The sequence below is a fragment of the Limanda limanda genome, chromosome 6 (assembly GCF_963576545.1).
Source record: "Limanda limanda chromosome 6, fLimLim1.1, whole genome shotgun sequence".
Classification (NCBI taxonomy): Eukaryota; Metazoa; Chordata; class Actinopteri; order Pleuronectiformes; family Pleuronectidae; genus Limanda; species Limanda limanda.
In genome coordinates, this window is record NC_083641.1 from 11,974,134 (window position 1) to 11,991,633 (window position 17,500).

Below are 17,500 nucleotides of genomic sequence, written 5' to 3' on the forward strand. Positions count from 1 at the left end.
TCAGTTGTAGACACGCATCCTTTATTTGTTCTGCCTTTTTTTCGAGTGTTTAAAATCAAATATTACGGCAGGAAAGATGGCAGCTAAAAAAAAAAGAAAAAGGAATATGGCTCTTTACCCAGAAGCATCAATGTGCAGCTCGAGGAGCCTGGTACAGGAGGCTGCATCCTGCAGACCTGCATAGCAACAAGAAACCGCAGTCGATCCAAGAGAAATCGATCAGAACGGAAAACGGACTCTTGCCTTTCTCGAACGAATAATAGATTAAAAAAAATGTGACCATGAAATTGCGAAGCTGTTCTCATAGATTCAAATTGTGTTTCATCTTTTGTTGTAGAATGATCCATTCAATTGTCGAAATCTGTCAGACATCGATTATTTTTTTATTTAATTTAATTCTACTTTATGCAGATGAAAAAGGTCCTTTTATATGTATATAAACAATTAAGAACAATCAACAACTTATAAATGCCATCATAGCAGCTCATAAATTTAAATGTATTATTAAAACACATTTATTGCAGTGTCTCGAGAAACAATAGTAATAATAATAAATACAAATATATCTAATAGTAATAATAATAATAATAATTTTATATATATAGCACTTATCTAAACAAGGTTACAAATTGATTCCCACAAAAATACATGGTAAAATTAAGGAATCAATTGTAATAAAAGGTTTTAAAAGCCAATGTAGAGACCCAACAGTTCCCACAATGAACAAGCACGTTGGCGACTGTTGCTTTTATTTTTATAGGGTGGGCAAACAAAAAAACAATCTTATGCATTTAAATATAATTCTGTTTGTGGACTAATGGAAGAGAGATCAGGAACATCACATTGGAACTCTGTCAGACTAGTTGTTGTAATGAAAATGTAAAAACCGAACCTGAGGTATGCTCAGTGATCAGACATCATTACCTCTATGCCTTTTTTAAACTAAAGTAAATACGGCAGCATAGTCAGGAGCTGTCATATTTGAGAGATAACATAAATTTTGGTTGCAATAAAAGTAAGATAAAAGGAATAAAGGAGTTAAAATAATACGTCGAGACTCAGTTCAGGCCATTATGGGAGCATTTGTCAAATCAATTAATCAACAGATACATTTGTACATAAAATTCCTCAAGACCGCATGTAAAGTAAAGTAGGAACAGGCCACAAACATCCAACTTGCACTGGCCCCTCTTGGTAGCTCAAGATATGAATACATAGACAGTTTTCAAAACACATTTAAAATAACAATATCAGTAGATGATGGATGGATGGATATCTGGTTGAACGGATGAACGGACGTTTCGCCTCAAAACAAAGAGGCTTCTTCAGTTCTTACTCTGGGTCACTACCTGTGTTGAGAGTTGTTATGTTAAATAGGAAGTCAGTGAGTCGTTAGGGTCCTCTGAGTCCAAGTATGAATGGTTGTTGATATCCACCCTGCTATTGTGTGAGTCATCAAGGATCACAAGCAAGTCCAGTTGTCGATGTGCACTACAGATTCTGAAGAAAGCAGGACCTGGATGACTGAGAATCTCCACAGATAACGTCCTAGATAAATTTGATCCACCAGGAACTACATGGTTGGCAAAAAAACTAAAAATAATAGCTATATTAGCCTATTTTTTATAATTCAGAAAATAAATTTGGTCAGACAGACAAAAGAGGCAGGAAGGGACACCAGTATTTAGCTTCACCCGTCCTACGTGCTCCAGCCAAGGTTAAGGTTAAGGGCCATGTAATCATTAATACACAGAGTTTGTGGAGTAGGTAAGACATTAAGTGTTCTTTCTCACCTTTCCTCACATTTTAAAATAACAAACACACGGATTCAAACACATGCAGACACACACTCTTGCACACACAAACCTACATTCAGGGAAAACACACACATCTCCAAACTCCCACGCATATAACTTTTGACCAGTGGCAAATGGTTGTAAATCATTGTGGGATCATATTGTGTTTGTCAGGACTCAACTGGGATCCTTATGATTTATGATTTGTCTTAGGAATTGGTTTAGCAGCATGATTTTTTTTTGTTTGCCCACCCTATGAAAATCTTAATTACAGAGACAAATTAAGTGTGATCGCTGATGGTTACAAATACCATATTAAGTCTAACAGATTCTTAAGTCTAACAGATTCTTAAGTAGGTATAAGTAGATTGACATTTTTTGAGTTTACCTAACTTAAAAAGTATAATATTTGAACAGTCAAGTCTGAGGTCTGCCTTGTTCTTACTCACTGTCCATTTGACTGTCAGTTATAAGTTGAGCCTCAGGCCTAGCTGCCTGCTCTACATACAGGCTCCAGCTTGTCTGACAAGCACACGCCTCCAGACGTTTCGCACTCACTCAAATAAGTACAGTACACATTCAGCCACAAACTTCACACTCAGGTACACACATCCACTCGTAAGAATGAGGACAGACTGCTCATGATGGTCAACACAGGACAGTGTGTGAAGGGCAAAATCCTTTGTGTGAGTAATTTTGATTTTTTTTCTTCTTCTATGTGGTAGTATATTTCAGTGTGAATATACGCATAACAAAAAAAATTGTTTTCATAACTGCTGAACTTCAAGTGTGATATGTGCAACCCACAGTGAGGCGAATGCGCAGGACTATAAAAAGGGGGCCTCTCATTCGTATGTCTGTTATCTGTTAAATTCAACCTGCAGCTGTTTTGAAGAAGGGGAGAAAAAAAAGTGGAGAAAACAGGAGTCTGCAGAGTGAGCGAGAGGCATTGTTTTCCACGAGGAGAACATTTTGTCAGAGAGAAAAGAGAAAATAAGAGAGAGCGTTGGATGACTCATCTGTGAAGTGAGAAACAAGTAAGTCTGGCATCTGCTCTCCAAACTGCTTGTGGAGTTGTTATAAAGAGGTCAGTGGAGTGTGATTTTGTGATTGGATTGAGCTTGAGTTTGCTGGTAAACATAATTACAGGGAGAATGGAGAGAAAATGGGCTGAGGTTACAGTATAGGCTCTCTCAGTATAGGCAGTAATGTAACATGCATTCCAGTGAGTGAAACAAAGAGCAAGGTTTAACAGGGTCAATTCAGAGTCTGGTTTGAGTTAAAAAGTGATTGTGAGACTTTGGAAAACGTGGACTTGCACAGAGCCAGAATGATCTGCCGTTTTCCTGGATGAGAACATGAGAGAGAAAAAAACAAAAGTTGCTGCCGATCAAGTGCGTTTGTATATTTGTCTGACTATGCTGCAGCTCATATGTGTGTCAAAGATCTGGTTTTCTATAAGGGGAGGATTACTAGACAGTAAGCTTACATAGTTTGTTTTGCAGAGGTATGAAGATGTTGTGAAACCTGTCAGACCAGGTAGTGGAACAGTAAAATAAAAAAAAACAACTTAAAGATTACTTCAATTGGTAACACAGAAATGAATTGACTTTGTTCAAATTAAAGTTAACAGGTTTTATCATCATTATTGAACTAAAATGAACTTGAATTTCAGATGAAAAAATTTATATTTTTGTGAGTGTAAATTACTCTTTCAAGTTGATCAAACAATAATTTTTTTTAGAAAATTCACACAATTTAATTAGGTTTTTCATAATTACAGTTTTCAATTTAATATATCAACTTTAAATTGAACAAACTTTAATCATTTCTATGATACTATTTGAAATATTATTTTTAAAGATGGTTTAACAACTGTTTTAGTGTATTCGGAGTATATATGTCTCTATACCACAGTCAAAATCTAGCTCTATTATTACGTTTATTTAAAAAAACGATTCATGTATTTATCATTTAAACAAGGTTTGGGATTTTTATTTTAGGCTTAACATTAATTAGTGTAAGTTAATACTTTATTGCTTTTATAATAATTATGATAGCTTTTAAAATGTATTCGACTTTACTGCTTTGTCAACTTAATTTATCCGTTTTGTCTTATTCTTGGCTCATTAGTCAATTGTGAATTTCCTCTTCTCTTCTATCATAATTCTTCTCTCATCTACTCAACCACCCACTTCAGAAAGAAGACAATTAAAGGGAATCAGCTTTAAAAAGAATTCTCTCTCTGTAAAATTAAATAAAAAAACAGATCCCTCAAGCTATAAACTCGATTGGGCACAATCACAATGGGCAAGGAAATGATTATGCAGCACAGCATGGCTTTAGGGCTCTGCTAATAAACTTTGAGGAATAATGTGGTACGGTCGGAGAAGAACTCACCTTCCTTAACATTAGGAAATAGGAGGTTTTCAACATTTTCACAATTCTCCCACAAAATGATTTATAGAACTTGATTTAAGAATGTCAGGCATGTTTAGAGAACTGATATCTATGAGTGTGTGCAATTTGGTGCAGCTGATTAAATTTAAGGGGACTTCTAACGTTGAGCATTTCCTGTGCTGTTTGTTTAATTGCATTATTTAAACTATTCACCAGGTCTTTTATTGATTGTTTACTGTGAAGCACTTTGCAGCTGTGTTTTAAAAATTGTAGTTATTTCCATTATTGTGATTATCTACTTTTCATTATACTTATTCACATGATCTTTTCCCAATCTTTGATCTTATCTTTTCCTCAGGTGTTCCCACAACCAAGATGGCCACCTTTGACAACCACAGCAACACAAACCAAACAGGATACCGTGCCTCGTACTGTCAATTCAATGAAGATTTTAAATACATTCTCCTGCCTGTGAGCTACGCCCTGGTCTTTGTGATCGGCCTGGTGCTGAACACCACAGCGTTGTATGTGATTGTATTCCGCAAAAAGAACTGGAATCCATCCACCATCTATATGTTCAACCTGACCATGTGTGACACTCTCTACATCTTCACCCTGCCCTTCCTCATCTACTACTACGCCGATGAGAACGACTGGCCCTTCAGTCAACCCTTCTGCAAAGTGATACGCTTCCTGTTTTATTCTAACCTATACGGTACAGCCCCTGCACAATACAGAAAAAGATGGCTAGACAAAGTTACTTAATATGGGTTAAATAAAATAAAACACACATTTCTTTAAAAAAATTAAATATAACTAAGTCAACAGATTTTTAATGATAATCCCTAATCCCTCTCTCTGGTAGGTTCCATATTGTTCCTGTGCTGTATCAGTCTGCATCGCTTCGTTGGAATTTGTTATCCAGTCCACTCCCTGTACTGGGTCAGCGCTCGTCGGGCCCGCCTGGTGTCTGTGGCAGTGTGGGCCTTTGTGTTTTTCTGCCAGGCTCCTGTTCTCTACTTCTCAAGAACAAGGTGATTCTTCTCCTTTCTTTCTTTCTTTTTTTATTTCTTTCTTTCTTTCTGTCTTGCTTTAACTAATAACCCTGTTTATTGTGTTGAATGTGGTTCTTATTGTGTTTATTAGATGTTGATTTTTTGACACAACTTCTCAAAGAAGTATTTTATCTTAGGTTGCCTTGATTGCACAGTTCATTCACCACTTCTTTCTTCTTCTGTTCAGTGCCAGACATGAATTTAATCAACCCAATCTACTGTCATCTGTTATCTCCTCTGCCAGGGAAACGGCCACTGGGCGGATCTGCTACGACACCACCAGCCCGGAGCTGTTTGACGACTTCCTGGTGTACAGCTCTGTGGTGTCAGTGTTCATGTTCTGCCTGCCCTTCATGGTGGTGATGGTGTGCTATGGCCTTATGGTGCGGAAGCTTCGGGAGTCAAGCTGGGGGTCTTCAGGCGGGGACGAAGGGGAGAGGGGAGGTCAGGCGGCCAAGCGGTGCAAGAAGAAGTCAGTGAAGATGATTATCATCGTACTGGCAATGTTCATGCTCTGCTTCCTCCCTTTCCACCTCACCAGGAGTCTTTACTACTCCTTCAGGTACCTGAGGCAGTCCAACCCAGCACAGGTGAGGACAAACACACATTTACAAGACAAGGTAAGAGTAGATTAGACAAAGCGAGAGGTTAGGCAAGACAAGACTAGGTTTGAATAGTCTGTATATGACCTCTCAAAGCAGCTGGCAGTACAGGCTATTGTCATTCCCAGATTCACAACATTCAAACAGCACTTTTTCTATGAGGGGGAATTCAGGTTTCAGTATCTTGCTGATGGGGGACCTTCTGATTAGAGGACGACCACTATACCGCCACAGCTGACTAGACTAGATTTAGCGAGACAAGACAAGGCTAGGCAAGAGTAGGCTAGACTAGACCAGACTAGACCAGATAAGGCTTGATTAGATAAGGCTAGACTTACTTAGATAAGGCTAGGCTAGGCTAGGCTAGGCTGGGCTTGGCAAGACTAGATACGACTTGACTTAACTAGAATAGAATAGTCGGACAAGTCTAGACTAGACTAGACTAGACTAGACAAAACAATATACATTTAGACTAGAAGAGACTTGATTAGACTACGAGACTAAATTACATTAGATACGACTAGAATAAACTAGACTACATACTTAAGATGTGTTATAATGGCTTGAAATGCTCAGTGTGGCACATTTTATATGTTTAACATATGTATATATTATATGTTCTGCAGCTCAGCTGTAGTTGGGTTGAGGCCTCCAGTATTGCCTACAAGGTGACCCGACCTTTGGCCAGTGCCAACAGCTGCGTGGACCCCATCCTTTACTTCCTGGCTGGGCAGGACGTCCGCAGTAACCTCACAAAGAAGATCAGGTCAAAACATGCAGGTGTGGGCCAGTTATCGACCACACAAATCTGACCCAACAACTCACAGTGTCTTAAGTATGTGAAAGTTGCAGGGACTGTGCTCATGACACCTCATTAGTGAAACTTTCAATGTTCAGAAAGCACAATACCTCTGAGTGTCAGGTCTTTATGAAGAAGCAAATGTTAAATTTAAAGTTATTCTTTAAGCAATTTTGAATGTTTTTCTTCAGGAGTTTAATTTATATTGATACAAATATACTGTACAGGGATATTCACAGAATGTAAAGAAAAACCAAAGCACTTACTGTTTTTGTAAGTCTTACCTCTCTGTTTTGAATAATTGTGCAAGTTAGTTTTGCAAGTTCCAACACTCTGTATTTGGACTTCTGTTGTCACCCGGCAGAAAATCTATGCTCAGGATGACTTATGACGAAGAAGGGTTGTAAATAAATCATGTAGTGCATGCCTGACTTGACTCGTCTAAGCCACATGTATCAGCTACTGTATGTCTGTGTGCTCTTGTCAGACACTCCCTGCCCTTTAGGCTTGTTAGGAAGATTTGAAGGAAAATGTGCCAATTTAGTATCATGTGTCATGCAGCAATTATTTCAATCTAGATGCATTTATGTGTGTGGAATATTTTCTTCCTACATAACAGCTGAGTAAGTATCGTAGTAGTTCTGCCAAATATTCTCTGCACAGGCTGATTTCCTTTATTTATTCTGTAAAATCTCAGATTATTTCTACAGTGCAACCTCTGAGCAGTGTAAACTGAAACCACAGCAGACTGACGTCAGTCTGTCAGTTAGGAATTTGGAAAGTGCAATTTGTGGGAAGAGCAAGTACCACTCTGTAATCTCTCTGGTTTTGGCAACATCTCATTTACGTTATCAGGGGTCCCTTTTCATTTAATGTATACAAGTCCACAACTAGGGGGAAACACTAGTTAACAAACGAGACAGGATGTTGCCTGAGGCTTTGGTCTCAACAATAGACTGTATACGAAGAAGTCTCAACTCAATTTTTGTATCAAGTTCTTAAACAAACACACACACACACACACACACACACACACACACACACAAAAACTCTGTCAACAACAAAATCACACAAGACAGGTGTGTAAAATACATCTCTTCTTTATTTCAAGAGTAAAAACATCATACAGAATAATGTCATCATACAAACACAATCTAAAAAGTTGATGAAATGAAATGTTTTTTTATTCCTTCCTACTTGCCAGCTTGGAGACATTTAATAAGAAACCTAACATAAGTAAAAAGAAATCAAATAAAAAACATGGAACTGTAACTGTTATATTTATCATAACAACATAATAAGATAATGTGAAAATAAGCACCTAAAAACAACTCTATGAATATAGTGCACTCTTTAAAACCCATGAGGATGTAAACTAAAGACAAGATTTTGAAGCATCTCTACGACTTATCCTCTGCAGCCATGGTTGATTTAATGAAACTATAAAGAAAGGATCACGCATCCCTGTGTGTATGTTTATTTGTGTGGGAGTCGTTACTTAACTGAGGTTGGGTTATTTGCACAGAAAAGCATTTCACTAAAATGTTGCAGCCAAATGGTGAAAAGTTAAAACTGAACTGAATTAAAAAGGTCGATTCGGTTTTCTCTGCACTGAGGTGTGCGAGGAGTTTGCCAGGTTTTGATTGGTGGATTACAAATGTCACTCACTGGTGCCGTCTTTACCTTGACACGAGATCTAGTATATCACCCAAACATATACTAAAAATTATAAAAGCAAGGTATGGTCCGTTTCTTGATACCCACCCATATTTACATATGTACATTCATTTACATGTTCTATTCTACAAAACCGAGCTTTATACACTTCGTACTTATTTTGCCCTGAGAGTGAAAGGCTGATTCTTGTTATTGGAAAGCAGATGCTGTGATACAGTATCAGGGGGCCCCTCTAAAACATAATTTGGCCTCTGATCACGTATTCTTATGGTCCCGCATCTTGTCTAAGAGGTTAAAAGTCACATACATTACTATAAGTGCTGATTGTGGGTGGGTGTACATTGCAGAACAAATGGTTTTCAAACTCTCTGATGTTCAATAAGTCCAAGTGAAGTGAGCTCCTTCTACATTCAACATTCCTCAAGGTCTGAGCCTTTCACTCACCTGCACTTTCTATGTGAGCAGGAGCAAGAGATGCTAAATCACAGAACTTGTACAAAATATCTCAAACTTAGAAATCATATTGCGTTTTTACAACAGTTTGTCTTCATAATACTTTCTGTGGTGCGACTGGAGTCTGTAATCATGCATGATGTGATGGACCAACCTTCAAACTCAAACTTGATGTTCCTTTCTTGTTTCTTTACACACCTCTGAATGAATTTGGTTACTCTCACTACTGTTTGAGTTTCTTATAGTAAAATACTGTCTGTTTGTCTTGATGTAGTGATGTGTCGTGTATGTTTTAACCCCCAGGTCTATTTTAATAGACTTGAATTTTTAATTGAAATGCAAATACAGGGACTGAAGGTGACTTTGTTTCTTATACAAACTTCCACACTTTGTTTTCTCATCCCTTCGTCTAGTGTCACTTGTTGATTAATTGTTCACTTCACGAGAAATAAATATATCCACTGATCGAGCCTTTCCCACTCTGGATGGGGACAGTGAAGCAGCTTCAGTTGATCTACTCTTTATGTAGTAATAAATACATGAATGTTTCTCTTCTTGCATAAATAGACATGACGTCTTCCAGCAGGAGGTGGTTCTTGTAGTTTCTTGGTGTCAGTTGCATTAAACAAAACACTACTCCCCGTGCTGTGAAGTCGTCAGAGGATGATGAGGTCATCTTCAGCGAGGTAGCTTCATCGTACACCGTCTTTCTCTCACTCCTCATCTGAAGGACATAGGGAGGTACAAGGACGACCTGATGGACAGAATGAGTGAAACAAAGGTTTCAAAGTTTAATAAAAAAGACCAATATATTTGACTAAGCTCGGAGTACAGGCACACACTCATGACAACTCAACCATACTGTCGCAATAATTTAATTTCACAGAAAAAACTGTAGAACGGACACAACAATGATCTAAAACGATTAATCTCTAATCAGTAGAAATAGAGAGAAAGAGGGATGGAAAGAGACTTTGGAGATTGTACCTCCAGATGCCAGATGATGAAGAGGAGAAGTGTTTCCCACCAAACAGTGAGTTTCTCTGCTTCTCTGCTTCTTGGGATGATGTCTTGGTTTCCATGGTGACAGGTTGCTGCTCACGAATCTGAGCAACTTGAAATCTGGGAATTGAGCAGAAAATATAACCAAAGTTACACTCAGATAACATGATAATAATGGTCATACTCATAAGTTTCAACATAACACACACTTCTACAGATGTTGACGTCTGTTTGAGAGTTGCTCTGTTTTTTCTGGGTTTTAAACCAGCTCATATTTCTGTGTAGATTTAGTTATAAAAAAAAATTACAGTTTACATATTCTGCAAACTGTTACTAACAATCAAATGAGTGTGGTGGAGTAAAAAGCACAATATTTATATTTAATAGAATAATAATAGAATAAATGCATTTAGTTTGATTCCACCACTGTTTTTTAATTTGGGATGCTAACAGTTGTTTTTTTAATTTATCTTAACAAAGTGAAAAGTAATAATATATTAACATTACATGTGTTAGGTTGAGTATGACAATATCAGTCTCACCTCCCCACAGACAACACTGTCAGCTCTCCCTCCTTCTTCTCCTTCACTTCAGTCACTTCTAATTTTTCATTTAAAGTATTTGGCACGACAGTTGGGGGATGGTGCATGTCAAGACACACTCCCGCCAGAAGGGGGGTCTTCTGCTGGTCGGTGGATGTGTCCAGGGAGGGCAGGATGAGGGTCTGCGGGGGCTTCAGTGGATCTTTGAGGGAATCCAGAGGAGGTATGAGAAAAGCCGGCCATTTTCTCTGAGCGCAACGGGTGCAACGTAAGCCGTGTTTGGGGGCCAGGCCCGAGAGGCCGGAGATGGTGTGGAGGTGGGACTGATGGGGGCAGAGTCTGGGGAGGGAGCAGAATGTGGACAGGGGAGACAGCATGGGAAACCTGGGAGAAGGAGGAGTGGAGAGTGAGCAGGGGGTTAGTCACAAATTTTTCACGCCAGCAAAGACAAACTGTGAAATATTATGGAAGTTCAAATGCTTCGGTCATCCGTAAATCACAAAATAAAGTGAGTTACAGGTGAATCAGTGAAATTTAAACCTGGAATAGGCAATATTGATGAAGCACAGTGAGGAGGTATATCACATAATTGTTCGACCTCAGATTTCTAAAGGGTTTTTAAGTGTTAATCAAGTGTTTGTCATTCTCTCCTCATAAAGAAGAGGTCACAACCTTCACTCAGGAGCAAAAATCTGTCTTTAAACTGAGAACAAATAATAATGTGACATTTACTGTGATATTAACTAATATCGACTGAATTTTTTTCATGATATTTTTGGCCACATCGCCCAGCCCTATAGATCTCGTTATTAATTCAGGTAATAAAAAGTGAGGCTGCACTATTGTCTCTTTTGCTTACATGTGTAAATGTAAAATAAATTGAAACACTGCACATGGTCACCCTGTGCTCTTTAGTTTCTGTTGTTTCATTGTTCTTTGTGCAGAAAAAAAAGAGAGCAAAAGAGATGAATACAGCTGTGTGACGGACCCTGTTGTACTAGTGAGTGACCTGTAGTGACCCCAGATAACTTCTGCACACGAACACACAAACAAACACACACACAGATAAAGGGAGAATGTTCTCGAATGTTAACCTCACATGTTTCAGCAGTCTCATAGAGCCAGAGGCCCCTGAGACCTCTCTCTGTCGTGCATGTGGCATACACACATACTCAAGTGCGTTGGTTCCAGTTTCCATTACATCATACAAAGAGATGAGATGAACTTTAAGGACTCTGCATGAGGAGCTGGGTCAGTGCAGAGAACATACAGTACCAATAATTCCTGTGTGAGTCCATCCCAGACAGTGGAGTTAAAACCACATCACACTGGTGGAGACTGTGGTCACCATCTGTGTCTTACTGGACTTGTTAGATTGACTTGAGCGATGTTAATGACAGCGACGCACAACCCATGTTCCAGCCACAACTACACAAGGTCATGTAAACTGTGTGACTTTAAGCTGTAAGTGTTTGAGCTTCATGACTCAACCCACAGTGGTTACAACGACATGAGACGTCCACTTCAGACATGTGGGGGTGCGTCAGGTACACGGCCTGATGTCAACTACATGAAGCTGACGTTTGAATGTTTTACTTTACCTTTATAGAGGTATAAAATATCTAGTAAGTAGATATCTCGTTCTAAACATTCTGCTATACACACAAACAAATACACAATGTAGATTTTTATCTACTTGGTTTTAGGGTTAGGGTTAGAATTAGGTTTAGGTTTAGATTAGGTTAAGGGTTAGGGTTAGGCATTTAGTTTGGATGGTTAGGGTAAGGGGCAAGGGAATGCATTATGACAATGAGTGACTAAGATAGTTGTGAAAACGTGTGTGTGTGCGTTTGTGGTCTCATACTTGATTGAGGATCCTTTCAAGGCCATCTGTTTGCTCTCGTACTCAAGCAGCAGCTCCTCCAGTGCAGCAGCATTTTCTGAAACACACAAACATACAAATACTCCATCAGTAATTATGTTAACTTCAGTGATAGTCAATAACTTTTTTGCTGAAGGTAATACTGTAAATTCCTGTTTGAAGAAATATGATTTACGATCATATTAAAGGTTTATTAACAATTTTTATCTTTGCTCTTTCTGGCATCTGATTGGCTAAAGTGCTGAAGTTTTATTAACCTGAAGGGGTCCGTTTTTTTTTATTTTGGCCAGTTTTGAAAGCCTTTGATACACCAGATTAAAACAGGATTACCTTGTAAATGCTTGTTTTGTTGTTAGCATTGCACAATTCATTTTCACTAAGTATACATAATATATCAAGATATTAAACCACAACACATGGTGTGATTTGATCACAGCTTATAGTATTACTCCACAGAGTCATATGCTTGTTTTGCAATGTGGACACAAACTAGAAATAATTTTCAGTTATTAAAAGTACAAATGTGTTGTTGGAAATGTTCAAACTATTACTTACTGATTATTATATCAACGTCTCAACAGCTACATTTACTTTGAATCTGTTGAATCAGCCTCTGTCCAATAAGTAAATACAAATGTTTTGGAAGATTCATAGTTGATGCAAGTATAGAATTTAAGCTAGGAAAATACTAACTTTTGTTTTATTGTCTAGAAATAGATGTTTTTGTACTTTTCACAGTTTTGCTGTCTGCAGTTCCCTTTTCTCAAATCTTACTCCAACCATCAACCTGGCATGGAGAGACAAAGAGCTGCTGAGTCGGCAGCGATAAAGACGCGTCCTTGGTTGTGTGTGACGTCCTGTGACAACTCGTGTTCCCTTCTTAAGCCACAAGGGATGACATGACTCTGACCACGAGCTCCTACAGAGGGTTACCTCACTGTTGGTAGTTACTGGACACGTACCTTTCTTTTCAGTGATGAGGCGAACGAGGACACCGATGGTGTCTTCATTGAGGTCGTCAGATATGTAGGGACAGGTGCTACCTAGTGCAAGGAAACGGATATGTGTACTGTTAGGGGTATTTACTGTACGTGCAGATTAAACCAATGAGTTTCTTTTAAAGCGCCATGTTCCCAGCTTCTCTCCCAGTCGTCAGAAAGACAATCAGGAGAAACATTGTTAGAGTTGCAGAGCCAACAGCACAGTTCACACGGTGCATGTCGCTGCTGGGACACCGTGCCGCGCTGCACGATGGGACTGATAGGGATGGATGTGGATCACTGAACAGCAAAGAATAGATACGCCTCCATGGCAACCCCTGTCACCATCCCGTAATAGCACAGCACAGTGAGGCAGCTGAGACAGAGAGAGTGATGAGGACGGTGGGGGATCTGGAATAGCTCAGTCAGCGATCACACTCCATTCAGCGCTTTAGGAGCACACAGAGCTGTGTGTGTATGTGTGTGTGTGTGTGTGTCTGTGTCTGTGTGCGAGTGTCTGTTATACCAGACCCCCAATTCCAGGAGACTTTATGTGTCTGTGATTTAAAGAACAAAATGTGACTGTGTAGATTTGTGTGTGTCTGTGTGGGAGAGAGTATGTGTGAGAGTGTGTGTTAATCCGGCCCCCCAATGCCAGGTGACTTTGTGTGTCTGTAAATTGAAGAACAAAACGTGACTGTGTAGATTTGTGTGTGGGTGTGTTTGTGTGTGTGTTATGCTGCTGTTGTCTCCACAGTGGCTGTTGCTAAGTGAGGATAACAGCATCTTCATCACACTGAGATCTCGTCTATTTATTGTCAGAACGTCGAGGCAGTAGCACTTTATAATTTGTTTGCTTGATTGCTTCTTTTTGTATTGTCTTTTCCAATTTGTCATGATGCCTTTTACCTTTGATGTGAAGCACTTTGAATTGCCTAGTTGTTGAAATGAGATAAAAACACGCACAACCTACACACCGAACAGACACAGGATAAGCAAAGCAGCCATCTTGCTTACGGTAACGGCAAGTTTATTCCGACCCTAGAAAAAAACTGAATCCTAAAGTTGCAGTCATAAAACTCTATGTTAAACTCTACGTCTCATGCCTGCGTAGGTGGAGGTTTGTGTGTCATAAACACAAAAGTTGCAGATTGATGTGAGCTCAGGACATTTTTGGTGTCACCCCACATTTGCCTTTTTTGTTTCCCTCTGTCAGCCCTCCAATAAGTCAAAAATATTTCTGTGTCTGCAGCTCTGCACAGTCGTCTCTGCGGAGTCTAGCTCTGCCTAGCTCAGCCTGGCTTCGCTGTAATTCTTCCCCCAGGGTTTTCTCCCTGACTGGAGCTGATGAGGAAAGTGCTGGAGTAAGAAGTTTACCTCTAAGTCAGGACTTCAGTCCGCAGAGAGAGACAGACAGACAGAATGTCCACTGCAACAAGGATAGTAACATAAGAACGACAGGGAAAGAGGAAGATAAAGTTTTCCCATGCAGTCTCCTCCTGACCTCTAATCATTGTTTTTTTCTTACTTTTCCACCTGCAGTCTGACACCCTGATTATAATACCTCAAGGTGTAATACTCCTCCTTTTATTTGTCTCACTCACACAGCTCATATCTGCACTGTTGCATCATCTGTCCTCAAAGCTTTGGAGGCGAGGAGGAGAGAGGAGGAAGAAAGGAGCTGAGAGTTAAGGAGTTGACAAGGCGTCTAAAAATCACTCTGCCAATGTACAACCCTACATCTGTAACACATTACTGTAGATATTATCTTTTTAAAAACTTAATATTAAGGTTAAAACTTGGTTGGTTTCTTAACACCTCTTATATACACTATTGTTAATGTTCAATGTGTGTTATCAAGTCAGTATTAGTATCAAGTAGTTTCATATACAACACCTAGTTACAGTAAATGGATTTCGGCGAAAAGGGACAGAAGAGGAAATCAGACGAGGAAAGAGAGGACAAAAGGAGACGGGACAGGGACTGAGAAGAAAGTGGAGAAAGAAACAGGAGACATTAACCATGAGCTGAGAACCTGGGTGAATTATTGATCTGGCTGGGAAAGGAGAGATGGATGGATAGTGTCATGTTTATAGACAAGAAAGGGAGGGGGTGTCAGAGAGCCAAGAAACGGGATGAATGGAGAGTAGGTGGGCTGATGAAGTGCAGCTGCAGAGGAATGGGGGTTCAGGGAGATTCCCTTTAGGTGCATGGTTGTCTTAGGTTTCACAACAAAGTGCTGCGAGATGCTGAGACCCAGGCAACGCTGGCAACAAAAGGCAGAGATCACTGACAGCAAGAGTGCTGCTGTGACCTCTGTCCGGCCTCGCAAATGCCTGAAATCCCCCATCTTGTCCCCACACTAGTCACTATATATTTTAATCCTGAATGCGACAGTAAATCCAAAGGTGTGAAAACGTCAGCACGTGGGGCTCGTTTGTCAGAGGTTCAGATGCGTGGAGGTGGCAGCTGTGCTAATACGCTGTGATGCCTCGCTACTTGCTACTGTAGTTGTGTTTGAGGGAAACTCATGCACACAGACTCCCTGGATAAACTACAAAACAGGGGAGTGTGATAACTGGTAAAAGCATTATGTAGGAGTAGTAGTTCGGCTACAGTGGGATGGACATTATATCCACAAGAAGTGAAATCTCTGAGTCTATTTGTCGTATATCTCAAGAATTGTTCAACTTATCAGCTTCACAGTTGACATGTGTATTGATATTGGGCCCAAGGAAGTGCAGTGATGAATTTGTTGCATACTTGGAAACATGATAAACTCAATATATCGATGAAATTGAAATAAACAGGCAATAAGTGCTCAGCAGCAGCATCTGGGACTTGTCAACTTAAGTGACTTTCACGGCAATTGCTATAACGATTCTCCAGTTCGGGTCCTGTGCACTGACTCAAGCTTCACTGAACAGCTCTTTGTCTTTACTTGGCTCAATTGTTGCAGGTCACTTTGACAGTTTAAGAAAGAAAAACTGCAACCAGCATCACCACAGGCCAAACAAACAGCCCATTCAACACAGGCAGGTTTAGAACAGCCACTGCACTAGTAACAGTACAATGGTAAAGTATAATGTGTGCCATTTATAAATAAAAAGTGTTACTTATTAATAGTTTGTTTCCTCTGTTATTCAATCGGTGCTTAAGTTAAATATTTAAATATTACTTGAAGCTGTCGCCTTTTCTATTAGGTAACCAAATTAACTAACACAATGACACAATTGCGATGTTTGCACAGTTGAAGCAACTCTATGACTCACATTTAGTGAGAAACCTTGAATCAGTTGAAACACCTCATGGCAGGCACAGTTCATCAAAATGCCATATGTTTTATATGGAAATGTACCAGGAGATAAACAAATCACTGTGGGGCCAATTCCCTCAGTGTACAGCTATAAGACCAGGTGTTAGGTCTGCTGTCACATTACAATAACCAAATCCTAGACTCAAAGAGAATAAATTGTTTTCTTTTGGGTCAAAGGCTCAAAAAGAGTTTCCAGATCTATGAAGACTCCTTCAGAACAATACAAGAGACAAAGGGCGGGAGCAAAGAGCACTCATATTACTCCACCACTGTGCAAACAACAGAGGACGGATAGGGAAACTCCACACTCTTCACCACGCTGTATTTGTCTTTTTCTCTCTCTCTCTATGAACTCTCTGAATTTTTGATTTATTTATATCTCCCTCTCTGTCGAGCAATACCACTCTCATCCCCCCCATCTCTTCTAATTCCTTTTCTTCTCCATCTCTGTTTAGATTTCTTTCCGTGTTTACTTAGTTCAGTTTCTGTCTGACGTCAGTAGAGCGAGCGAGTCGATGGGAATGCTGCTCCCCCTCTTTTCAAATAGGAAAATTACAATAATAACAAGTGCACGTCTAGAACAACACAGCATGCATGACTTGTCATGACCCCTGCAAGGTTGGAGTTAAAAAAAATAACGAGACTCCCACGTAGGACTGCGTGCGATATATAAACTGTGGATTTGCAAAGACAAACTTCATTGGGTTTCATTTCCTATCGTTATTTAAGAGTGTGCTGTCTCAGTTTGAGAGCAGGAATTATTAAAGTCACGTTCACATCATTAAATTCAAAACTCATAACGCCTCTGCTTGTCCTTAGATTTGCTTTGCTTGAGCTAACCCTTTGCGTTTGTACTGGATTTCCAGCGCAGCAGCTCAGGCTCGTGCTCAAGTTTACACTTGTGCACATGAATTGTCTGATGTATTATGATGCTCTTATAATGGTGGTTTACCTTATTTTATTTTAGTTATTTCATTGTGAGCGCAGGGTTTTGAG

The 17,500-nt window shown here is 39.5% G+C and overlaps 2 protein-coding genes across 2 annotated transcripts in view; one reads left to right on the forward strand and one right to left on the reverse strand.

Annotated features, from left to right (window-relative positions):
- Positions 1-4,562: 4,562 nt before the first annotated feature.
- Positions 4,563-6,665, forward strand: LOC133003697 (P2Y purinoceptor 2-like). The gene is made up of 4 exons (XM_061073488.1): positions 4,563-4,911; positions 5,062-5,230; positions 5,496-5,841; positions 6,480-6,665. Exons 1-4 carry the CDS (start codon positions 4,572-4,574, stop codon positions 6,663-6,665), a joined length of 1,041 nt encoding a protein of 346 aa, XP_060929471.1. The 5' UTR covers positions 4,563-4,571.
- A 1,320-nt stretch (positions 6,666-7,985) lies between these two features.
- The window catches only part of relt (RELT TNF receptor), an 11,447-nt gene continuing 1,932 nt past the window's right edge, over positions 7,986-17,500 (reverse strand). Inside the window, exons 6-10 of the mRNA XM_061073406.1 lie at positions 13,171-13,251; positions 12,191-12,266; positions 10,327-10,710; positions 9,770-9,904; positions 7,986-9,536 (exon numbers count right to left, since the gene is read on the reverse strand). Of these exons, the coding sequence (XP_060929389.1) occupies positions 9,503-9,536; positions 9,770-9,904; positions 10,327-10,710; positions 12,191-12,266; positions 13,171-13,251 (710 nt within the window). The 3' untranslated portion in view covers positions 7,986-9,502. The remainder of the gene's footprint in view (positions 9,537-9,769; positions 9,905-10,326; positions 10,711-12,190; positions 12,267-13,170; positions 13,252-17,500) is intronic.